Source organism: Capra hircus, unplaced genomic scaffold (assembly GCF_001704415.2).
Source record: "Capra hircus breed San Clemente unplaced genomic scaffold, ASM170441v1, whole genome shotgun sequence".
Classification (NCBI taxonomy): domain Eukaryota; kingdom Metazoa; phylum Chordata; class Mammalia; order Artiodactyla; family Bovidae; genus Capra; species Capra hircus.
Window position 1 is genome coordinate 245,538 of NW_017189552.1, and position 26,295 is coordinate 271,832.

At 40.4% G+C, this 26,295-nt stretch overlaps 1 protein-coding gene across 1 annotated transcript in view; it reads right to left on the bottom strand.

Moving 5' to 3' along the window:
- Positions 1–26,295, bottom strand: part of LOC108634524 (AF4/FMR2 family member 2-like) — a 424,707-nt gene that overhangs the window by 217,274 nt on the left and 181,138 nt on the right. The window contains exon 3 of the mRNA XM_018044451.1: positions 22,853–23,716. Within this exon, the coding sequence (XP_017899940.1) occupies positions 22,853–23,716 (864 nt within the window). The remainder of the gene's footprint in view (positions 1–22,852; positions 23,717–26,295) is intronic.

Below are 26,295 nucleotides of genomic sequence, written 5' to 3' on the forward strand. Positions count from 1 at the left end.
GCTCCTACCTAGATCTTGAGGTATCCATCAGTACATCAAAACAAAAACATGCCAAACACAGATGATGGTCATGGGTATCTGTGGCAGGTATGAAAGCACAGAGCCCTCAGTAGAGGTGGAGACAAAGAGACCCCAAAACCCCATGGAGCATGTGACGATCAACATCCAAATAGAAGGCTCATTTTAGAATTTGCTTATGTTAGGAATTCAGTGTGGGATTATATTTGTTAATTTTGCCCCATATACTCATTCTCTTTTAAATATTGGGGATTCTTTTAAAGCACCAGTAGTTTGTTGACTTGGAGAAGGCAATGGCACCCCACTCCAGTACTCCTGCCTGGAAAATCCCATGGACAGAGGAGCCTGGGAGGCTGCAGTCCATGGGGTCGCTGAGGGTCGGATACGACTGAGTGACTTCACTTTCACTTTTCACTTTCATGCATTGGAGAAGGAAATGGCAACCCACTCTCCAGTGTTCTTGCCTGGAGAATCCCAGGGACAGGGGAGCCTGGTGGGCTGCCGTCTATGGGGGTCACACAGAGTCGGACACGACTGAAGTGACTTAGCAGCAGCAGCAGCAGCAGTTTGTTGACTGGTGGGACTAGAAAGAGGAGAGAGAGCTCTCAGTAAAATACCCTAAGTAAGCCCTAGGCCGCTGCTCTCAGCATTGTGAGACACAGCATGTGCCTGGCACCTAGCCATGGACTCACGTGACTTCAGTGATCTAATGTGATGCCTCAATACCATGAAGTAGGAGTCACTGTCCTTGCTTTATAGATGAGGAAACTGACACTCTGAGAGCTTGAGAAACCTGCCCCAATCACAGAATTAGAGACGATGGAGCTGCTGTTCAAATATGGCTCTACCCTCCACCATTTTCCTCCATTATACCAAAGGTCTTCATTTTGTGCACATGGATTCCTTGAAGGGTCCACAGATTGTTTTCAGAAAGTCTAACCAATGGTATACAAAACTGGGTATATCCTTTTGCCCACTTTGCTGGATGGGGTAGCTATATATTTCATCAGCTTCTCAAAATGGCCTTGCTGTTGTTGTTTAGTCACTCCGTCAGGCCTGACTCTTTGCAACCTCAGGCCTACGACCACACAAAACAGTGAGCTACCGTGACTTCACCCTAATGCTCCATAGGATCTGGTGCGCATGGCAATACTTCTCTAGACCAGCCTGCACCTCTGCTTCCTCTGGCCTCCCATAGCACTCTGCACGTTCCCTGACATTTTACCTTGCTTTGTTACTTGAATATGAATCTCAGCTGCCTTGCTAGAAGTAAATTTCTGGAGTGTAGGGCACAATCTTGCTTAACTTTGTCTCCCTCAAAGCCCCAGAACAGTCCTTTATACATAAATGTTCCTTGACAAAGGTCAAACAAGGCTGATTTTGTGACTGGTTTGTTATCAAAACTGTTCTTATTTCTCTTCTTGCTCTTGGGTCATCCAATTCCCTTCATCCAGAAACCTCACCTCTTTAAATCCTAGCCTGTGTTGTTGGCCAGTCTCAGGGCCTTCATCTTCAAGAAAGGCCTGCATGCAAAATGCTCTGATATCTGTACCTTGTTATCACACAACTGAATATACATGTTCTTCTGACTACTGTCTAATTGCCTCAATATACTATGGACTCATCCATTCTTCAGAAGCCTAATTAGCTTATTCGGCACATGTTTAATGAGCATCTACTCTTTGCCAAGAACTCTGACTGGAATTGGCAAAAAATCCAGTCATCTCTTCTTCTAACACCTTCAGATACCTGATAAAGACTGAAATTTCATTATGCATGTAGATGTGCCTGATACATAATAAATGAATGAATAACTATCCATCTTACCTTGAGATTGCTTTTGTTCTTCCTAACAGTTCAGAACAGGCTCATTTTATTCCTTCCATCTTTCGAAACATTGATTTACTCTGAAACTAGTGTGCTTGTTCAGGATTATGGGATTTATTAAACTTAAAAAAAACAACTTTCTAATTAATTTATAGAGTTAATAAAGTAATGACCTTCATATTTATATTTGAAACCAGAGTCACATTCTCAGGCACTGAGAATCTTCAAATAAGCTGAAGTTACTGCCTCCTTGCCTTGGGAATGGAGATGTCAAGCTGATAATTCTGTGACCTACAACCTTGGGATTTTACATATCTAGGAAGGGAGGAGAGCAGGGGTGATGGAAACTTATTTTAAGAAGAATCAGAATAAGAAAAGGCAGTGTAGACTGTTCTAATGGAAATGTGTTTAGTTTGGCAAGGTGAGCGGGTAGTGGAGCTTCCACTCGGCATCACTAACATCTTAGCTGTCCAAGATGTTACCCAACCAACAGAAAAACTGTGGCCATTCATCTGGGATGTTATTCTGTCAGGACCCTTCCATTTCTCAAGAGTCTTCTTTTTCAAATACTACACAAATAGATAATTGAAGAGGAGACTGAAAATACATATTAAGAGTTTTCTTAAACCATGTTCTCAAGGCTTTTTTTATCCCATTTAAATTTTAAAGGTAATTATATTGCCTACTGCCAAGAAAGTTAACACTAATTATTGCAATAAATAATGCTATACAGGTTAAATAGAAAATGCAAAGACAAAAATGCCTAATGGCTTATTCAAAACAGGAAGCACAACACTGTTATTTTGAGCTTGAAGTGCTATCTCCTCTTGATTTATGAAGATGCAATTTTTTAAAAACTTCTCTTGGTGAAGCTTCTTTTTCCCTATACCACTTGACTTTACTACAAGATTACCATTAAAAAATTAACAGTCATCTTTGCTCAGCAGTGATTAAGTGTAATTTTGGCTTGTTTTATTATACAGCTTTTATGCGTATATTGTTATATGGTTTGGAGAGAAATATATTTATGTCTACCTATGTAAATCACATAAGGAATGATGTAGCAATTAAAATCCACAAGCTAAATCTATTATTATGTTTGTTCATAATTTATTTCCAACTCAATATGTATTTTAACATGATAAAGCATTGCTATATAACACGTGGTGATTTCTAACAGCAATTTGCATTAATTCTACTTAAGAGTTGAAACAGTAATAAGAAAATGTAGAAAATGCCTTTTTATTGTGGTTTTGCCTGTGTAGAAAGCACTGGCATTCAATCTTTCAATCTTCTCAAACTCTAAAGGCTAATTTCAGGAAGATTCAATAACACACTGCAGCTGCAATTTCATTTCTTTTCTTCCCAGAAGGTGAAATGAACATATTTATGTGGTAGGGATGCTGCTTCTTTCATAAGTCAAAATATAGAAGAAGCAAGATGTTGCGTTTTTCCTATGACTAATATATTTGCTGGAGTGTCCCAACTAAGGACTTTTATCCATAACTTTGAGTTGTGGAAAGTGGCCAAGTGCCACTTTGCACTTGATTATTTTTGATGCATGTGCTCTCACATGAAGTTATCATCTGTGGCTTTTAAGGACTTTCCCATTCCTGGGTGAGAAATATGCAGCCTAAGAGCCGACTCATTGGAAAAGACCCTGATGCTGGGAAAGATTGAAGGCAGGAGGAATGAACATATTTATGTGGATTGAAGGCAGGAGAAGGGGATGACAGAGGATGAGATAGTTAGATGGCATCACCGACTCAATGGACACAAGTTTGAGTAAACTCCAGGAGTTGGTGATGGACAGGCAGACCTGGCATGCTGTAGTTCATGGGGTCACAAAGAGTCGGACACGACTGAGCAACTGAACTGAACTGAACTGAAAAGCCAACTAATGCAATTCTATTAAGCCAGTTGATATTGTTGGCTTTGCAGACTCCTTCCAGCATCAGGAGTCTGTAATTCTATAAATTGCACCATTGTTCTTTAAGATGCTGGTGGCTTTGTTCTTTGAACTTAATGTACTGAGTTACGAGTCTAGAGTTCAAGGCTCAGCTCTGTAAGTAGTCATGGTGTGGTCTCCGCTGAGACCTCTCACACCTGCTTTCCATGTTCTTCACTGCAAAATGTGAGGCTCTCAGCTCCTAACCTCTCCATGTTTAGAATAATTTCTGAACAGGAAAGTATCAAGAAGTTATAGAGATGATTTCAAACAGTTGAGAAAAGGAGTAGATAAGCAAAATAAGGTAAATATATTATGATTAATCCTCCACTAATTGAAAACCACAATTTTAATCCCAGTAACTATGAACTGCAAAAATGTTGTAAACTCAATTCTAGTCCTTTCTTCTGCCTCCACACCAGAAATTCATGACCTTGACTAAATGGCAATCTGCATATCCATCAAACAAAGGCAAGGAAGTGGAGCTGAACAATTTTCCAGGTAACAATTTATACAGATGGTCAGTTATAATAATCCTACACCAAGTCTACCAGGGCTTCCCTGGTGCCTCAGATGGTAATGAATTTGCCTGCAGTGCAGGAGATCCAGGTTTATTCCCTGATTTGGGAAGATCCTCTGGAGAAGGGAATGGCTACCCACTCCATTATTCTTACTTGAAGAATTCCATGGACAGAGGAGCCCAGTGGGCTACAGTCCATGGGGTCACAAAGAGCTGAACACAACTGAGTGACTAACACTGTCACTTTCAAGTCTGCCAAAACCAAAAGATGTGTTTTATTACTAAAGATTATTTCTTAGAGTGTGGGGGGGGGGACTGGTAGGGAGGATGGTGTAGAATTTGAAGATAACCCCAACTCTCTATTTGAAGCAGATGCCCTGTGTAGACAGCCTGAGTCTAAAGGAAAAAAAAAAAAAACTCAAGGAAGATCATAGCAAGGCCCACAGCTATCACTACAAGAGAAATGCAACTGGTGATGTGCTCATTTGACTTCCAAAAATTACAAAATACAAAACATAATTTAATATTTAATATACACAATAACTTATAGGAAAATTCACTTATTTTCTGTGATTTCTAAGAAAGTATTCAGCATATTTTCCTATGCTTTCTAAAGTACTAATAAAATCTTTATGAGTTATTAATTTTAAGTGGTGAATCAAAAAGGCTATTTATAGGAAATAAATCCTTCATTGGAACATAAGAAAATAATCATGATTTTTTCATACAAAGCTTTGAACAAGCAGCACTGTGCAAACATTAATCAAATATCATGACATTCAAAACCTATAATATCATGACAGCATGGCGATAAAAGAGATAAAAGAAGAAGCTTTTCTGCTTTGTGAAGATTTGTGTGTCAAAGAAAAGAATCTTAGATAATGGTGTTTACCAGCCATTGGTTGCACTAGCCTGAAACCTGAGTCATTTGAGATCCTCTCAGTGGGCTACCTCTCAATGGCCCATCTAATTAGTTGCCAAATCTCATCAAATCAACTCTCATCTCATCAAATCTGCTTCACTGACTATTCTAAAGCCTTTGACTGTGTGGATCACAACTAACTGTAAAATTCTTCAAGAGACAGAACATCGGACTACCTTACCTGCCTCCTGAGAAATCTGTATGAAGATTTAGAAGCAACAGTTGGAACCAGACATGGAACAACAGACTGGTTCCAAATTGGGAAAGGAGTATGTCAGGGCTGTATATTGTCACCCTGCTTATGTAACTTATATGCAGAGTACACCATGCAAAATGCTGGGCTAGATGAAGCACAAGCTGGAATCAAGACTGCTAGGAGAAATAACAATAACCTCAGATATGCAAATGAAACCACCCTTATGGCAGAAAGCAAAGAGGAACTAAAGAGCCCCTTGATGAAAGTGAAAGAGGAGAGAGAAAAAGCTGGCTTAAAGCTCAACATTCAAAAAACTAAAATCATGGCATCCGGTCCCATCACTTCATGGCAAATAGATTGGGAAACAATGGAAACAGTGAGGGACTTTATTTTCCTGGGCTCCAAAATCACTGTAGATGGTGACTGCAACCATGAAATTAAAAGACGCTTGCTCCTTGGAAGAAAAGCTATGAGCAACCTAGATGGCAGATTAAAAAGCAGAAACAATACTTTGCCAACAAAGGTCTATCTAGTCAAAGCTATGGCTTTTCCAGTAGCCATATACGGATGTGAGAGTTGGACCAGAAAGAAGGCTGAGCACAGAAGAATTGATGCTTTTCAACTGTGGTGTTGGAGAAGACGCTTGAGACTCCCTTGGACTGCAAGGAGATCCAATCAGTCAATCCTAAAGGAAATCAGTCCTGAATTTCATTTGAAGGACTGATGCTGAAGCTGAAGAGAGTTGGACCAGAAAGAAGGCTGAGCACAGAAGAATTGATGCTTTTCAACTGTGGTGTTGGAGAAGACGCTTGAGACTCCCTTGGACTGCAAGGAGATCCAATCAGTCAATCCTAAAGGAAATCAGTCCTGAATTTCATTTGAAGGACTGATGCTGAAGCTGAAACTCCAATCCTTTGGCCACCTGATGCGAAGAACAGACTCACTGGAAAAGACCCTGATGCTGGGAAAGATTGAAGGCAGGAGGAGAAGGGACAACAGAGGATGAGATGGTTGGATAGCATCACCGACTCAATGGACATGAGTCTGAGCAAGCTCTGGGAGTTGGTGATGGACAGGAAAGCCTGCTGCATTCCATTGGGTTGCAAAGAGTCAGACACGATTGAGCGACTGAATGAAACTGAATTAGTCATCAAATCTCATCAAATCAACCTTTAAAATCTATCTCACGGCTTCCCTGGTGATCCAGTGGTTAAGAATCCACCTTTCAGTGCAGGGGTACAAGTTTGATTCCTGGTTGGGGAGCCAAGATCCCACATGCCTTGCCCACATGCCTCATGTTTAAAGAAACAAAACATAAAACAGAAACAATATTGCAGCAAATTCAATAAAGACTTTAAAAATGGTTCACACTAAAAAAAAAAAATCTATCTCAAAATTGGCTCTAATTCAAACTGCTAGAATTTCTGGCCTGGAATATTTCAACAGCCTGCTCAGTGTCTTTCTGCCTCAAACCTTACAAGCCCTATCACACCCCTTTCCCCCATTCCCCAGCCAATTCCCCCACCAGCGTGACTTTTCTAAAACATTATCTGCTGTACTTGTAGCATTCAAAGTCTCCTCCTCACCTAGAGCTGACATCAAGATCCTGATCTTCCCAAGCAATATCCCCTCCTAACTCCCCAAACACAGCAGATTGTTTTGTGTCTCATGAATCCCAGGAGTCAATGGGCCCACTTATAACTTGATGTGGGCTTACATGGTAGGAAATGCCCATACAGCCACTTCTTCACCAAGAGAACTTCTAATCACACTGCAAGTTACTTCCTCTTTTAAGAAGCTTTCCTGAACATTTCACATACCCTTAGTCGCTCTCTCCACTCCCACAGAATACTGAACAATCATCTATTAATATTATATTTCACTGTGATTTTTCTGCTTTTGTGTCCATATTCCCTGACTTAAGCTACTTAAGATCAAGCAACATGCCTTCAGCATTTCAGTCTTCCAGCTCTTAGCACAGTGGGAGGAACACAATGAATAAATCAAATCAATCAATAAAAGACGATATGAGGTCTTACAGGCATTCTAACAATAGATATAATAATATTTTCACATTTAAATCATCCCAAATCATAACATCAGGCTGAATGTGAACAACTTGAAATATTACACTATTATTTATATGTTTGTCCTTGGGCCAGGTTTTGGACTTGTATATCCAACAAAACTATTTTCTTTGACACTTATTTTAAGTGGATTGTGGATTCAGACTTAGCTCTCTCATATGGGTCCTTTTTACCCATCAATCTTGCCTGGGAAGGGATATTACATCTTCCCATTTTCCCGAGGATCCTGAGGCCACATTTGTTCAAATATGTATCATAGAGCCACAGAGAGATTGTTTTGGTGTCTCAATACAAAGGAAAGACCATGTGACAAGACTCCACTCAGAGGAGCAACCAGGTCTTCATTTCCAGGTGTCCAGGAAGGCATATCTGGATGTCCCTTGGGAAGCCAGCTTTCCCAGTAAGTTTGCATCAAGACCTGAATGAACAGGAGATGATGACCGTCAGAGGAAGGTCTGCCATAAACCCAGGGTCATCTCCTTAACCAGTTTCAGAAGTCTTCAGTCCCATTGTAGCCTATGTGAATGATGATGCCTAAAACTGCAAGATGGCAGCTACTTCTCCCTTTGCCAACCTAGTTAATGAAATTGCAACACAGCTGTAACATTCTTCAATGATACAGTCTTTAAGCAGTGGGCTATCAGATCCATTCATTTGGCTCAGCTACGATATCTTTTTTTTTTTTCCCCATGCATGAAGATTTTGCTTGAAGATTTAGCTTGAAGATTTTGCTCAACCTCATTTCACCTTTGAAACCTCAACAGAATAGAGCCTTTCCTCCATTATTTCTTCATTCCAAGTCACCTCAAAACTTGGATACCGTACTGCCTTGGAGGCTGGGCAAGAACTTCACAAAGTACCAAGAAAGCCATCATTCTCTAGCCTTCTCCTCCCAGAATTCCACTGGCTTTCTGTGGTTCCCCTAGAGAGACACACAAACAACGGCACATGTATATGTACACATGCATACACAATACCCCACATGCCAGTTACAAAGAGTCTAAGAGGCTTCCATAAACCATCAGCCTTTCCACTCCATTTAATCCAAATTCTCAGGCTCTGCCAGAGGACTTGCTATTCCTAGAAACTTGGAAATCCCTCCCACCCCACATCCAAGTCAAATACATACTTTAATCCTCCCAATCCATAACAGATTCCAGAATCTTAATTGTGTTTACACTAGGTTCTTTTCCCTAGACAAAATGACAGGATCAGCTTCCTTTTAGTGGTTATCTCTGAGATCATCTCTGTATCCTGTGATTCTGAGCCCAGACTGGGCACACAAATGGTCCCCTGCCCTAGGAGCTGAGCCACTCCAATTCTAAGAAAGCAAAAGATCGAATGCCCTTCATCCCACGAGTCAATAAGGAAAGAGAATCCCCTTGAACAGAGATGTGATTTGTGGTGTGAAGACTATTTATAATCCTGAGTATCAAGCTTTCTCCTCCATCTGCTTGTAAGTCTGAGGGAGCCTGTCTTACACTGGCAGGTCCTACCTCCACTATCAACACACCTCTCTAGACTCTAGGATTCTGCAAGTTGCACAACTGACCTTCCTCACCTCTCTACTCAAAGCCATCTTCCTATTGATGACAAGTAGAGCAAACCAATGTTTTTTGTTGGAAGCTTTGTCTTGATCTAGGCCACAAGTCAGCACACTGCATTGCAAGTGACATGCAGCCAACCACATGTGTGGTGGTTTTTTTTTTTTTTTTTTTTTTAGTATGGCTCACAGGCTAAGAATGGTTTCTACACTGCAAGATGGTTGAAAGAAATCAAAAGAATGTTTTGTGACACATGAAAATAGAGGATATTTGAGTTTTGCTATTCATATATAAAATTTTATTGGCATATAGCCTTTCCCTTTCACTGACGTATTGTCTATGGCTGTTCCCATTCTACAGTGACACAGTTGAGGATCTGCCTCAGACTGTATGGCCTACATGAGTGAAAATATTTACTTCATGGAAAAAAAATTGCCCACCTAAGCTCAAGTTCATAATCAAGGCAACTGCACTGATAAATTATTTTTTCTCTATTACTTAATTAGAAAGAAATATTACAGTTACTATTCTAAAGGATTTTTAGAAGTCACTTCTCCACAACTGCATTTAACAGTTTATCCACACTCAAATTTAAGAGCTTAAAGAGAATCTGGCTCAGAACCTTTGAGGAATAAACCTAATTTTAGTTGTGAGATTGTGGAAGCCCACCTCCCTCTTGTGGACTGGCTAAGGTTTTTCATAATGAACTCTGCTGGCCCCCCTCCATCTTCAGTCTGGGAAATGTGAAGGATTACAGTTCTCATAGTGGGTTGACTGATGGCCCCCTACAACTCATGTCTACCTAGAACTTCAGACTGTAACACTATTTGGAAATATGAGCTTTGCAGATGTAATTAGTTAAGGATCTAGACATGAAGTCATCTTGGATACAGAGTGGGCCCTACAGCCAATTACTGATGCCCTTATAAGAAAAGGAGAGGGCACAGAGAGACATACAGAGAAGAAGGCCATGTGGAGACAAAGGCGGAGAGTGGAATGATGTGGCTACAAGCCAAGGAATGCCTGGGGCCATCAGAAACTGGAAGAGGCTAGGAAGGATCCTGTTCTAGAACCTTTGGAGAGTGCTCAACCCTGCCAATATCTTTTTGGATTTCTAGCCTCCATAACTGTGAAAGGATAACTTCTGGTGTTTTAACCTGCCCAGTTTATGATACTTTTGTTACACCACGTATGGAAAACTAATGTTGAATTGGCCAAAAAGTTCATTTGCATTTTTCTAACATCCTCTGGAAAATCCTGAATAAACTTTTTGGCCAACCCAATATATCTCCCATTTCCAGAATATAGTAAAAATTTCAAAGACCTTTCACAACTATTTAGTTCATGGATTCTCAGTGATTTTCTGAGTAGGTGGTCTATGGATTCCCTGTCCTCTTTTGCTAAGGTACAGGGAGGCTTACCTGTTCAACATGTAGATAAAGGCAAGGGAGCCTTCCCGTTCCTTGCTGACTACTCTTGGAATTCAATGATCTGTAAGTTTTTCCCATTACTGTACTCAGGCAGGGGCTCAAACATTTGAGATACATCTTGTTCCTCCTATAACAATTATTTACATGCCCACTTTTAATTGATCCCTCATTCACATCTAAGGTTTATCTAGAATATAGTTGTTTCAGCTGCAGAAATCCAGATTTTAGCTCTGTTGTCTGAGCATTCTGCTAAAATTATCCTACCAAATAGACAAAAAACAAAACTTTATGAACCAAGAAAAGGTCCTCTAACAAGTTGTGTCATATGTTACTCATTGAGGAATATTGTAAAAACACTACTTCTCACCATATTTGTAAATCAAAAACACATGAGTGTAACCTGTACTACCACAGGGAAAATTGCTCTGTTGGAAGGTTTGGCCCCTGACTTTTGAAATATGAACCCATCAGGGGAATTTCAACTTAAGCTGGATTCAGCTCATTATTCTCTTGCCCCTCATGTGCCATTAGAGAAACTAATTTTAGAAAATTAATCCATACATATAAAGTAGCACACTGGACACCAAATAGCATCATGGAGATGGCACTAGTGACCTGGGTTCTTGTCCCAGCATTGCCATTTGCTGACTGAATGATTTTATGTTAGTAACCCTTGGTCTCTCTGAGTCTACATGTCTGCCGTTGTGAAAAAAGAATGATGATAATCCCAGGCTCTGTGAGAATCTAGTCAAAGTAAGATGGATGGGGTTTGGGGAAATGGGGAGATATTGGTAAAGGGGTACAAGGTTTCAGTGATGCTGGATGAATAAATTCTAGAGACAATATAAGCATGGTAGATCTAGTTAATAATACCATATTGTACACTTGAAATTTACTAAGAAGGTAGATCTTAAGTATTCTCACCACACATGCACCCACCCACACACACACACACACACACACCCACACACACACACACACACACACACACAAAATGGTAGCTGTGTGAGGTGATGAATATGTTCATTAGCATTATTGTAGAGGTTATTTTACAGTGTTTATGTATATCAAAACATCAAGCTGTACACCGTAAACATGTACAATTTTTAGTTGTCAACTATACCTCAATAAAGCTAGAAAAAATTATATGAAAACAACTGTAAACTCTAAGTATAAAAGGCAATAAATTTTTGTCTATTATTTTTGTCTAATATTGTCACCTATATTATAAACTCTATTCAATAACCAAAGCATAGCACTTTTTTAAAAGATAGTTAATTAAAGATCATTTGCTTTCATGTCAATTAAAAAATGCTTAAGAGACTTACAATAGCCGTAAAGACTTTTATAACTCCTCTATAAAACCCTTCACATTCTCTATTTGGCATGAATCAATATGGTTATCTACCTGTCAATTTTTCTTATTCTTGAACACAGAATGTGAGCAGTCTGTTTTTTATGACTGACTCAGAATGTACTAAGCTAATCGATATATCCAGTGATAACAGGATGATTTGGAACACACGGAACAAAAGCTTATCACTTTACTGCATACTGAATCTGTCAAAATATTTTCCTAGAAGTAATGTGAAAATAGAAGTTCTCCATCTTTCATTATGTTAGTGGGTGGTGACAAAAGGATCAGGAGGCTATTTCCTGAGTTCACAGCTTGGTGTTTTCCAGTGAAATGCAGCCTATACTTGTTTCATTATTTTTTGTCTTTAAAAAAAAATGAGTTGAAATATACTAATAATCCAGGAGGAATTGGCATCCAACCCCAAAAGGAGATCCAATTCGTGTTTGCCTGTATTGGCATAGACTTCAAAATCTCCCAAGTGTTCTGAAGGATGGTAGTGAGTGGCAGGCAGGCAGGCCTCACACCCTCCATGTCATTCTGAGGCACATGCTCTTAGAGGGTAGGCGGGAGGGAGGCAATGGATGAAGGAAATTTACAAACAAGGTGGCCTTTACCTTAACTACAAAGGAGAAGCACATCCTAAGAGATGTATGGCTAGAAGAAACCTCAAAGATGAGCTAATCTAAACACCCCCAATAACAAGAGGCCTACACTGGTAAAATCACTCAAGTTCACCAAGCAAGTCCAGGCTAGAAGTGGAACCACAACTCAGCAGACCTCATTCAAACTATATTTTGTGATACACCACACATTCATAAACATAAGACTTACTTCCAGTTAGCTCACAAAGAATTAATAAAAGTACTAATAAATCATGATGTTTTATCATTATTAGTGATGATTTAAATTGGCATAGTATAAAAATTAAAGGTTTTTTTCAGATTAAGAATAAATCAAACTTTCCAACTGGAAAAAAAATGTTCAAAGTGACAAGGGATTCACAAGCACAGAACTCCAAGATCATTGCATTGAACCAAATCATTGAAATTAATTTTTAAAAAATAGAATGTTGAAATAGCTAACTTGGTTCTGGGATGCTGATGGTGGAGTCAGTTACATACAGCCTTAGAAAAGAAATATATATATATATATATATATATATATATGCACTAAAGAACAGGACTTGAGGAAATGAGAAGAAAAAAAAAAGAGCTAGGTATTTACATAATCTTTAGGAAGCCAAAGTTGAGCTCTCTTCCTGAGTTAGGCTAGAGAGAACGAAGGGAGATGGGCTAACAGAGGACAAGGGAGAAGAGGGTTTAGACCAACCATTTCAGCACGACTTCAGAGCCTCCAGAGAGCATGTGAGGAAACCGATGCCCACAGAACAAGGAATGTGATGTGCTTTCGGGTAATGGAATGGAGAACACAGTAGCTCAGAAATTACTGCTCAAGTCGGTGACTTACTGGCCTAAGAGTTCCTAGGTCAGCCCCCATGAAGCCACTGGGAAAATGGAGCTTCAAGTCCAGCATCATAGTCTGGATGCCACATCGCCCAGGCATTCAAGACATTACCAACTCTGGTATTTTCAGCTCTGTTTCACTCTGGTCCCAACCTGCAGTTGCATGTTCTTATCATTTTATTTTTTTTTAACTGCAAGTCTCTTCACCCATCACTCATTTGCATACATGTGAAAAATCTGTATGCAGGTCAGGAAGCACCAGTTAGAACTGGACATGGAACAACAGACTGGTTCCAAATAGGAAAAGGAGTACGTCAAGGCTGTACATTGTCACCCTGCTTATTTCACTTATATGCAGAGTACATCATGAGAAACGCTGAGCTGGAAGAAACACAAGCTGGAATCAAGATTGCCAGGAGAAGTATCAATAACTTCAGATATGCAGATGACACCACCCTTATGGCAGAAAGTGAAGAGGAACTAAAAAGCCTCTTGATGAAAGTGAAAAAGGAGAGGGAAAAAGCTGGCTTAAAGCTCAACATTCAGAAAACGAAGATCATGAGATCAGGTCCCATCACGTCATGGGAAATAGATGGGGAAACAGTGGAAACAGTGGCTGACTTTATTTTTGGGGGCTCCAAAATCACTGCAGGTGGTGATTGCAGCCATGAAATTAAAAGACATTTACTCCTTGGAAGGAAAGTTATGACCAACTTAGATAGCATATTCAAAAGCAGAGACATTACTTTGCCGACTAAGATCCGTCTAGTCAAGGCTATGGTTTTTCCTGTGGTCATGTATGGATGTGAGAGTTGGACTATGAAGAAGGCTGAGCGCTGAAGAATTGATGCTTTTGAACTGTGGTGCTGGAGAAGACTCTTGAGAGTCCCTTGGACTGCAAGCAGATCCAACCAGTCCATTCTGAAGGAGATCAGCCCTGGGTATTCTTTGGAAGGAATGATGCTAAAGCTGAAACTCCAGTACTTTGGCCACCTCATGAGAAGAGTTGACTCATTGGAAAAGACTCTGATGCTGGGAGGGATTGGGGGCAGGAGGAGAAGGGGACGACAGAGGATGAGATGGCTGGATGGCATCACTGACTCGATGGACGTAAGTCTGAGTGAACTCCAGGAGTTGGTGATGGACAGGGAGGCCTGGCGTGCTGCGATTCATGGGGCCACAAAGAGTCGGACACGACTGAGCAACTGAACTGACTGAACTGAACTGAACTGTTCTGCCCTCCAGATCCCTCTTCACCTATTGTGATTCCACCCAGTATTCAAGGTCAAGTTCAAAATCTATATTGCTTTGTAAATTTGTATCATCTTTTTAGATTTTGCATATAAGTGATATCATATAATACTTGTCTTACTGTTTGACTTCATTAAAAAGAAACAGACTCACAGACTTTGAAAACATTTATGGTTACCAAAGGGGAAAGGGGAGTAAGAAAAACTTAGGATCTTAGTATTACCATATAGACACTGCTGCTGCTGCTGCTGCTGCGTCGCTTCAATCGTGTCTGACTCTGTGCGACCCCATAGATGGCAGCCCACCAGGCTCCTCTGTCCCTGGGATTCTCCAGGCAAGAACACTGGAGTGAGTTGCCATTTCCTTCTCCAATGCATGAAAGTGAAAAGTGAAAGTGAAGTCGCTCAGTCATGTCCAACTCTTCATGACCCCATGGACTGCAGCCTACCAGGCTCCTCCATCCATGGGATTTTCCAGGAAAGAGTACTAGAGTGGGGTGCCATTGCCTTCTCCACATATAGACATTACTATGGAGAACAGTGTGGAGATTCCTTAAAAAACTGGAAATAGAACTGCCTTATGACCCAGCAATCCCACTGCTGGGCATACACACCAAGGAAACCAGAACTGAAAGAGACACGTGTACCCCAATGCTCATCACAGCACTGTTTATAATAGCCAGGACATGAAAGCAACTTGGATGTCCATCAGCGGATGAATAGATAAGAAAGCTGTGGTACATATACACAATGGAGTATTACTCAGCCATTAAAAAGAATACATTTAACTCAGTTCTAATGAGGTGGATGAAACTGGAGCCGATTATACAGAGTGAAGTAAGCCAGAAAGAAAAACACCAATACAGTATACTAACACATATATATGGAATTTAGAAAGATGGTAACAATAACCCTGTACGCAAGACAGCAAAAGAGACACAGATGTATAGAACAGACTTTTGGAACCTGTGGGAGAGTGAGAGGGTGGGATGATTTGGGAGAATGGCATTGAAACATGTATAATATCATGTAAGAAATGAATCGCCAGTCTAGGTTCGGTGCAGGATACAGGATGCTTGGGGCTGGTGCACTGCGATGACCCAGAGGGATGGTATGGGGAGAGAGGTGGGAGGGGGGTTCAGGATTGGGAACTCATGTACACCTGTGGCAGATTCATGTTGATGTATGGCAAAATCAGTACAGTATTGTAAAGTAAAATAAAGTAAAATTTAAAAAAATAAATAATAAATAAAAACAAAAAAATAAAAATAGATAATCAACAAGGACTTACTATATAGCAAGCTCTACTCAATATTCTGTTATAGGAATATAAGGAAAAGAATCTGTAAAAGAATAGATATATGTATATGTATAACTGAATCACTTTGCTGTACACCTGAAACTAACACAACATTGTAAATCAACTATACTCCAATATAAAATAAAAAAAAATTAAATTAAAACCTCTATCTTGCATTCCATCTCTGCGAAACCTTCCAGAGTTACTTCTATGCATTACTTTCTGGTGAGACAGCTTTATGATTGTGAGGAGGGTCTCAGCCACCCTCCCCAAAACACCTTTTTGAATCATTGAAATATGACAATCTTACTTAAATCCTCTCCTAGCAGCTCTGACCTCTACATCACAAAGAATGTGAGGCTCCAAGTCCTACTTCCATTATTGACTATTCTTTTCAGATGCTCAGTGAAGGCCACTTCATTCAGCTTAGGGGGGCACTAAAGTTGAGACAGGGGCAGATAAAAAGATAAAATTCCTTAAAAGGAATTTTAATCCCAATGAGATCAAGAAATTGGAAGAGTTAGTCCAAAGCATAAAGAAAAAGCAACCACTAGATAATGGACTGGCAGAGAATATACAAAGCTTTCTGATTCCTATACTTCAATGGAATAAATCTGAAGGTCAAGGTCTCTGCTGGCACCCTTGAAATGTGAGGCCTTTCCAAGGTGTCTCCATTTTTTACCAATGAGGTGGGAATTACACCAGTTACAGTCTTAGACTGAATACTATCTTATTTCCATAAAACGGACAAAGAAATAAATTCGCAATGTATATCAAGTAAAGAAATGCTGAGAATGGCTTACACACAGCAGCTGAATGGCCTTCCGTTCTTTGAAGGACCTGCCTCAGTGGTTTCTGTGTAGCTGCTCGAATGCAACCAGTACACGAATGGTAATTTCCCAGCATTCTCTATTGTTCTCACATGAGGGACCTGAGCTTCCTATTCTCTTATAATAAATAAAGCTAATTACACCCCAGTGTTCACTGCATCTGATATAAAACAAAGCAAGCCCAGTCACAACTGTGAATAATAACTTTTCAGCTGGTTGACAAAGCTAGCCACTAAAATAAGCTAAAGCCAAATCCTATTACTCATATCAGTTTCATTCAACTTTTCTAAAGGCTTCTAATTTGGAGGCAATTGGAGCCTCAGATAGTTTTAGGTCACAGACAAGAGCACCTTGGAAGGCAAATGATCCTTTATGGTGATGACACTACACATTCTTACTGTACTTCTGAAAGCCATTGAGCTAGGATGAAAATGCTTAATATGTCACTGATCCTTCCATTTGCATGGAATTATTTACTTCCCAAAAGATACTAATAACACATTGTACCAAAATGCAAAACTACCTACACCAGAATTTTTTTTAATCCTAATGAAAAAATAAGCAAAACATCTGTAATGAAACCAGGCATAACGTTACATTTATTAGCAAATTCATTTCCTAATAAAACACCACCTGCGAGCAACTCTCAGTTTCCACTTGATATAAATAGGTCTTTTACTATTTTCAGATGCAGTTCTCCAAAAATTCTTCTAAGTGCAACTGCAGAAGTTTTTTTTTTTTTCTTTTGGTTGCTTGGAATGATAATAGATTGTTTTTAAATATGTCATTTCTTTAAAAAGCATGATTCAATTGAAATGCTGACCTTTTGCAATAAAGTGGGTTGGATTTTATTAATATTTATTAATATTATTACTATCAATACAGAAATTATAAGAAGGAAGGTAACTTTAAAGGATGGAAACTAAAATGTCCCCACTATGTAAATAAGCATAGACACAGCAACAAATATGAGCACACACACGTACATTTAATTCCAGTAATCGTTTCTGGTCTCTCAAAACACTAATATCATCATATCTGCTTATTTGTATATCTTAGAATGTCTCTTTTTCCTGATTATTCAACCCCTTACTCCACCCAAATGCACTTCACAAACACACATCAGCCTCCTATCCCTCGAGCCAGGGGAAGAGCTAGGAAAACTCAAAGAAATATCATGACCTCGCTACAGACAAGCTTTTCCAGTAATAATTCAAAATAATGCTACAAGTCATCGAAGATGGCTGCTTTGACTAGGGACTCAGAATCTCATGCTTGGAACTCTTGGCGCCAGGAACTGGGGCTGAATTCTAATGGAAAGTGCTTTTGAAAAGTGCATCAAGATTTAATAGGATGAATTTCCAGACTTGGTCAGAGTTTTAGCCACATCAATTCCATTAGGTTCAAAGCTCCATAAGGCCCCACCCTGTCTATATTGCTGCCCAAGTTTTAATCTGCACCCTTCTAAATTGTCTCTTAGGCTAGCTAACTTCTCATTCCCTTTCTGCCTATTTTTGGTTTCCACACTGCCCTTGAAGCCTGTATATTCTCCTAACCTTAGGGGCTCAAGCTTTTCTCCAGCCCTCCCTCAAGTCCTTCCTAGAGACCCATATTTGATGATAAGTACTTCCTTCACTGATCTCTTATCATGACTTCATTGCACCTGACACATTTTTCAGGCAAGTCTCTACCATAGTCTGTTTGTACTATCACCAAACGCTACGTGCACACAGGCTGCTCCTGGGTCATCATCTCTAGAGGTGATGACAGCTCAGACTCTGTTTGGAAATGTACATCTACTTGCTGTACCTGAGCACTGAGCGAGAGCACTGGGTTTCTTCCATATCTGAGACAACTGTGTTCTGAATGTGTAAGAGAGAAGATTACACTGGAGTGGATCTCACTGGTTCTGTGACCTCTCGTTCTGTCAATGATGTGTTGATACATGCTGTCAGATCTCTTGATGGGCCAGTGCTGTTATTTCCAAACTAGTCCTTAGTCATGGAACTGCCATGTAAAGAGGGACCAGCAGCAGATACCAGGACAAAAGAAGAAGCAAGAATGATGGCCCAGCCTCCCATTAGATGCCCCTTCTTTCAAAGTAGGTTGCTTTCTGCCTTTTAAGTATCACACTCCTGTATTAAGTCATCCAGGAAAATGAAGATTAGTATTTCCAAATGACCGTGCAGGACAAGAGCAAAGTAAGGCACAGGCAGACTGGGTATAACTAAGGAAATATATCTGAGGATGGATTTTCTAGCGATGGTTTACATTTGTTCGCATATATGATTAACACCGTGGTTTAGAAAATATAATCAAGTAACTTATTTTTTAAGTTCATTCATTCAACAAACATTTATTGAGTATCTACTATGTGTCAGGCGTTTGCTAGGCACTTGGGATACAGAAAAGAAATGAGACATTCCTTGTCCTCAGGGAGCTCACAGTCTAATAGAAGAGACAGACACATAAATGAATAACTACAATACAATGAGCGAAGGGCCGAAGTGTATAGAAGGCACTTGGGTGAGCCCAGAGAAAGAAGCTTGTCCTTAAGCCTGGTGGCATCAGTGAAGCATTTATGGAGAGAGTGATGACCGAGTAGATTTAAAGGAGAAATAAGACTTCACTGGGAAGATTGAGGAGCAAAGGGAAAGACAGTCTAGGTTGAGTAGAGAGCAAGCACAAAAGCAAGGAAGTGTGACAAAGCATGATATGATGGGGAGCCACAAGTCGCCCTGCATGGCCAAAATCTCATCTTCATATGACAAAGCAGTGAGATATGAGGTCAGGTAAGGAGTATGAAATCACAGAGTGAAGAGCACTGAATGTGGGACTAAGAAATTGGACTTTTTCCTGGAAACAATGAGAAGACATGGAAGACTCCAAAGGAGGGAGTGACATGGTCAGATCTTCCCATCAGATCAGCCTACATGGAGGATGGTATGAAAGAGAAGTGAGACTAGAGGAGGGGACACCAGACAGGAGGTGGCCTAGGCCAGAGATACTCACAGGAGCTTGGAAGGCAGTGAGGGTGAAGAGGTGACAGACTGGACAGATACTTGACAAGATGTCATGAGGGATGAGAAAGCCTTCCTCAGAGATCAATGCAAGGAAACAGAAGAAAACAATAGAATGGGAAAGACTAGAGATTTCTTCAAGAAAATTAGAGATACCAAGGGAACATTTCACACAAAGATGGGCTCAATAAAGGACATAAACGGTATGGACCTAACAGAAGATATTAAGAAGAGGTGGCAAGTATACACAGAAGAACCGAATAGAAAAGATCTTCACGACCCAGAAATCATGATGGTATGATCACTCAACTAAGCCAGACATCCTGGAATGTGAAGTCAAGTGGGCCTTAGAAAGCATCACTATGAACAAAGCTAGTGGAGGTGATGGAATTCCAGTTGAGCTGTTTCAAATCCTAAAAGATGATGCTGTGAAAGTGCTGCACTCAATATGCCAGCAAATTTGGAAAACTCAGCAGTGGCCACAGCACTGGAAAAAGTCAGTTTCCATTCCAACCCCTAAGAAAAGCAATGCCAAAGAATGCTCAAACTACCACACAATTGCACTCATCTCACACGCTAGTAAAGTCATGCTCAAAATTCTCCAAGCCAGGCTTCAGCAAGACGTGAACCATGAACTTCCAGATGTTCAAGCTGGTGTTAGAAAAGGCAGAAGAACCAGAGATCAAATTGCCAACATCCGCTGGATCATCGAAAAAGCAAGAAAGTCCCAGAAAAGCATCTACTTCTGCTTTATTGACTATGCCAAAGCCTTTGACTGTGTGGATCACAATAAACTGTGGGAAATTCTGAAAGAGATGGGAATACCAGACCACCTGACCTGCCTCTTGAGAAATCTGTATGCAGGTCAGGAAGCAACAGTTAGAACTGGACATGGAACAACAGACTGGTTCCAAATAGGAAAAGGAGTCCGTCAAGGCTGTATATTGTCACCCTGCTTATTTAACTTATATGCAGAGTATATCATGAGAAACGCTGGGCTGGATGAAGCACAAGCTAGAATCAAGATTGCCGGGAGAAATATCAATAACCTCAGATATGCAGATGACACCACCCTTATGGCATAAAGTGAAGAAAAACTAAAGAGTCTCTTGATGAAAGTGAAAGAGGAGAGTGAAAAAGTTGGCTTAAAGCTCAACATTCCGAAAACTAAGATCATGGCATCTGGTCCCATCACTTCATGGGAAATAGATGGGGAAACAGTGTCAGACTTTATTTTTCTGGGATCCAAAATCACTGCAGATGGTGACTGCAGCCATGAAATTAAAAGACGCTTACTCTTTGGAAGGAAAGTTATGACCAACCTAGACAGCACATTAAAAAGCAGAGACATTACTTTGCCAACAAAGGTCCATCTAGTCAAGGCTATGGTTTTTCCAGTAGTCATGTATGGATGTGAGAGCTGGACTATGAAGAAAGCTGAGTACCAAAGAATTGATGCTTTTCAACTGTGGTGCTGGAGAAGACTCTTTTTTTTTTTTTTAATTTTAATTTTTTATTTTTTTTAAATTTTAAAATCTTTAATTCTTACATGCGTTCCCAAACATGAACCCCCCTCCCACCTCCCTCCCCACAACAAAGAGTCCCTTGGACTGCAAAGAAACCCAACCAGTCAATCCTAAAGGAGATCAGTCCTGGGTGTTCATTGGAAAGACTGATGCTGAAGCTGAAACTCCAATACTTTGGCCACCTGATGCGAAGAACTGACTCATTGGAAAAGACCCTGATGCTGGGAAAGACTGAAGACAAGAGAAGGGGACGACAGAGGATGAGATGGTTGGATGGCATCACCGACTCAATGAACATGAGTTTGAGTAAACTCCAGGAGTTGGTAATGGACAGGGAGGCCTGGCATGCTGCAGTTCATGGGGTCGCAAAGAGTCAGACACGACTGAGCGACTGAACTGAACTAACTGAACTGATGAGGGATGATGATACAAAGAGCAGAACTGTCTGAGAAATGAAACGATACTCTAAACATTCATCCAGAAAATACGGCCAACAGCCCCAGTCCTCCCTCCCCTTGGGTGCCCATCATCCCATGCAATCAGCACATCTGCTGAGCATGAATAAAGGAAGAAGAGCTGGAGGGCACATAGGGTCAGACTTCTCTAATTCAGACACCACTAACTTGGACTCTGCGACAAATCAGACACACTGTGACTCTTAGAGAGTGAGAATTTCAACCTACTTTCTTCCTCTGTGTCTTTTCAAGCCTTTCGTCACCAGTAAAAGCAGAGGTTTCTTCCAATCAAGCGCCTGAGGTGCAGTAGACAGCTGCTTACATGGTGGCCTCTGAGGGGCACCCAATCTCTGGCCCCTACCCAGGGGCCATAAGGCCTGGGATCCAATCATTAGTGATTCATTCCTCTGGGAAAGGATTTTGTCCCCCTGGACTTCTCTTTTATAAGGCAATGCTTCCTGAGATGGGTAAAATGGTTAGTCATTCTAAACCCAGTGGGATTTTGGTTGAGGATCATGCTTTTGGCTTTGACAGAAGCGATCAAGGTAATACAAGAGGGTTAGGTAGGCATTTGGAGAAGGTGATGCAGGAGGTAAGACTGAGGGATACGGAAGTTAATATTAAGGTCTCGCCAAGGAACAGCCCTACAAGTGCTCAAGAAACTATGGTTCTTAAAGAATGCCTTCCACTTCTGTTTTCAGCAAATCACACTTGTACATCCTTGTACCTTAAGGAACTTCTGCATTTTATGTTTCTGATGTGCTATCTGTTAGTGAAGGCCTAGGGTGACCCACTATCTTTTCACGTATCTCATCCTGCTTAAGACCAGTGAAAATCTCCAATGTGATTCATGTATACGTAACATTACTACAAATGCTGTCTCTGAAACTATTTCATAACTCCAACTTTTCATTCACTCAGACAGATCTTGTCTTTTATCATTCCAAATTATGGAGATTTAGCTGTATTTGCAGAGTGTAAATAGGTCAAGTCACAAGCAACAGAAAATCAAGACTCTGACCTTGAAGAGTCTCACCTACAGCTCCAAAAGGTAAATAAGAGCTGCTTGGGAAGCCCTGATTATAGAGGTTAGAGCAATGAACTAAAAAAAAATAAATAAGAAGAAATGAAACAAAGCAAAACTTTAAAAATTACTTACTTCACTTGTTTGAAGAATCGTGAACTTTGGCTGTTTAGTCTTTGAACTGGGTGCACTGGGCTTGCCATCCAAGAGTGATCCAAATGACAGATTCCCAAAGCTGTTGTCAAATTCAATCGAAGGTTTCAGTGTGGGAGAGATGTCCGGGGCCTGGTCCTGACCATCCATGGGTCGGACATAGGCGGTTGGTTTTTGCTGCCCCATGCTTGTTTTGCAGTAAAGCCCTGGTGGGAAGTTTTGAACAGAAAGGCCACTGCTGGGAGCTAATAGAGATGAGGCAACTAGGGGAGATCCAGGCGCTTGCACTGTAAATTCCGGTGCTTCTGGTGAGTTGGACTGATAGATTTCTTTGAAAGTATCCCCTCCACTGGACTTGAGAGTATTGTCTTCCTTTGCCAGTGGGTTTGATTCTTCAACCACTCCAACTTGAGGCTGTTCGGCTGGGTAGACAAAGAAGTCTTCCAATCTGGCTTGGGGCTGGTCTGGGGTCGGCGGCTGCATCTTGTTGGGCTGACTAGTGACTTGGCTGGCTGCTACAATGCTAGTGTTCTGACTATCTCGTGACCAGTCAGGTTTTGACTTCCGGTTGCTGTGTATTAGAGTTGAATTCAGTATCACGACAGAAGGTGGAGGCATTGGCGCTGAGGAGTGCGTGTTATCTTGCTGGTGCACTGGGACCATTCGGTGCTTTTGTTCTGGAAAAAAGCTGGGTTCATTTTTGTTGGTGGGAGTCTGGGGCATGGAATTCTTTGGGATTCCCACTAGATGATTCTGATTAGAATGGTTAGTTAGCAAATCCTTCATTTCATCATAGTTTCCCAACGTGTTCTGGACTCGGTTCGCAAGTGCATCACCTTTGTTTGTCTAAAATAACAAAAAGATGGGGGTGGGAGGAGAGAGAATGAATAGGTTTGTGTTTCCTACTGTTAATGTTTCAAACAGATGTCCTAAGTAGACTAGCATATAGGGTTCTTTAAAATTCTCATGCTGCCATATAATTTCATACTTTTCATGTTCAATGTAAGAAAAAAAAATCAATAACACTATTGAAAGAGCCTATTGGAATGAACTGTGTGATGAATGTCTATATACTCCCTGGCTTGTTCTTAAATATGCTCATGGGGTGGGGGAGAGTTTTAAATTATGTTGCTTATGAATTTTATTAGCAAAATAACTTATTTTAGGTCCAGTGAGTTGAACTGCTACATACTACACTTTAACAACTTCCACTTACTGATCATTGGAATTATAATAGAATGTTCAATTTATATTTGTTCTTGACATATAACGTAGCCCTCTGTGCTACATTATAGCATGAAAACTCTTAGCCCATTGGATAAGGAAGTCAATTAAACTGTGCTATCACGACTATGTTCAGTTTAGAAAAGGCATGGGCTTAAACAATAACAAATTGAGCTAACTTATGACTAAAGCGAATCCAATTCCTTTTAATCAAAGAGTGTGTAAATTACTGGTGTCTGCCTACATATTCTGGGGACAACTATGTTTACATATTGGTGATTCATACTCGTTTACTTTGAAATGGTGCAATTGTTCATCAACAGTGACTCAAGCTTGCCTGTGTCTTTTCAAGGGTTTAGAAAAATTTATTCAAGAATTTAAGCTGTTGTTTAAATTAAAACAAAGTTAAATTTTAAAGTGAGGCTGGCAACTACATCATTCTATGGACAACAACACCTACCAAAATGGTTGTGATTGTTTTTTTAAATAATTAAGATTTCCATGAGCTTTTGTAACATAGTAAAGAATAGCTTTCATAGCTAACAAGTGGAGCTCCATATACTTGGAAATGACTGTCAAAAGTCTGGCTCTTCATCTTTGAACATGACTTTTTATTATTCTCTTTACCTGCCAAAGGTGTTATCAAAACCAGCTGCTAAAGTCAGAAAGGCAAAGGGCTTCTTTGTGCCCAGGCTGCACTACCATTGCAATGAAGGAAAGCTGTTTGCATCCGTGGAGCCATCTGGCAGCAGGGCCAGTGCATGGGGAAAACGCCCACCCTGGTAGTCTCCTTGTCCCAAGGGTCAGATGCAAGTTCTCCATGCACAGGAGGGGGTGACCTCCTCCCCATTAGTACAACCACCATTGGAGATTGATGTTTAACATGTAAGGTTGCTTACACAACCTTAACAGCTGATGTGGAGCCCAGGAGTGTGCCTATTCACACCAGACATCTCAGGCTAAACCTCAGATGTACGGCTGGGTGCTGTTATCTGTTAAGTGAAGATGGGAGAGTGTGTGAATAAATAGAGGGTGAAGAGCTGGAAATGAATGAAATCACACAGGGAAAGAAATGAGGAATGAGAAGATGAGGCTCAGGAGGGAGCCCTGTGGAACATCAACCTTTAAGAGACTAGGAGAAGACCATTCCCTTCTCCAGGGATCGAGCCTGGGTCTCCTGCATTGCAGGCAAATTCTTTACTGTCTGAGACACCATCACCAGGCTAAGGAGAAGAGGAGGAGCCAGCAAAGGATAATGAGAAAGAGCAACCAGAGAGGGAATCAAGCTGAGAACTTTGGCCTCATTGTTAGCATAATTGCCACAGACTGTATATAGTATTCAACACAGATCACGTGGTAAATCATATAGGACACTTTCAAAGAAATGAGGGCATGTACAGAAATATGATTTCCAAGACTAAGGAAAAGTATGCAAAATGTATACTGAGGGCTCTGTGGGGGATGGGAAATCTTAGAAATCAAATAAATACCTGTCAGTTTCAGTTTACTTATCCTCAAGAACATCTTATATTGCATCACATGCAACCTGGTGCTGAAGAAGTGATTAAACAATTACAGTCCCAAATAATCTTTACCTGAATAATCGCTCCATTTTCAGAAGCGCATTTGAAAGGCATAATTTAATAAATAAAGGGAGAAATTACTTTTATGCCCTGAAAGTCCCTAGGTTTGTCAATTTTAAAGGCAGAAATTATTTTGCAGCTAAGGCAGGAGTAAACACATTGTATACAGTGTTCTCCTTCAATGGAGTTGCACAACGAACCAGCTAGGCAGTAGCCAAATCCAGACTCTCTATTCAATCCCTAAATTCAGAACAAAGAGACTTCATCATTGTGAAGGGCCAGTAGAATTTGATGCAAGTTTTTAAACTTGCAGGGTTGTTCTGGTCCCTGAAATAGTTAACCTCTTATGTAAGATGACTGCCTAATAAACACTAATACCTGCTGTCTTCAAAGATCTGACCCAACAAAGGGAAACAAGACCATTTTATTCCTCATTTTAAATGCTTCCATTTTTACTGTCTCCATTAATGAATTAAGATAAGCTTCCTACATTAGACAAAGAGAATTCTATAACCTTTACCTTTTGGTTTTAGCTACCAGGAAGCTCAGTTATTGACCTCTCATTGAAAGTTCATTGAACTTTCCTTGAAAGACAGTTGTACTAAAATAAAAACTTTG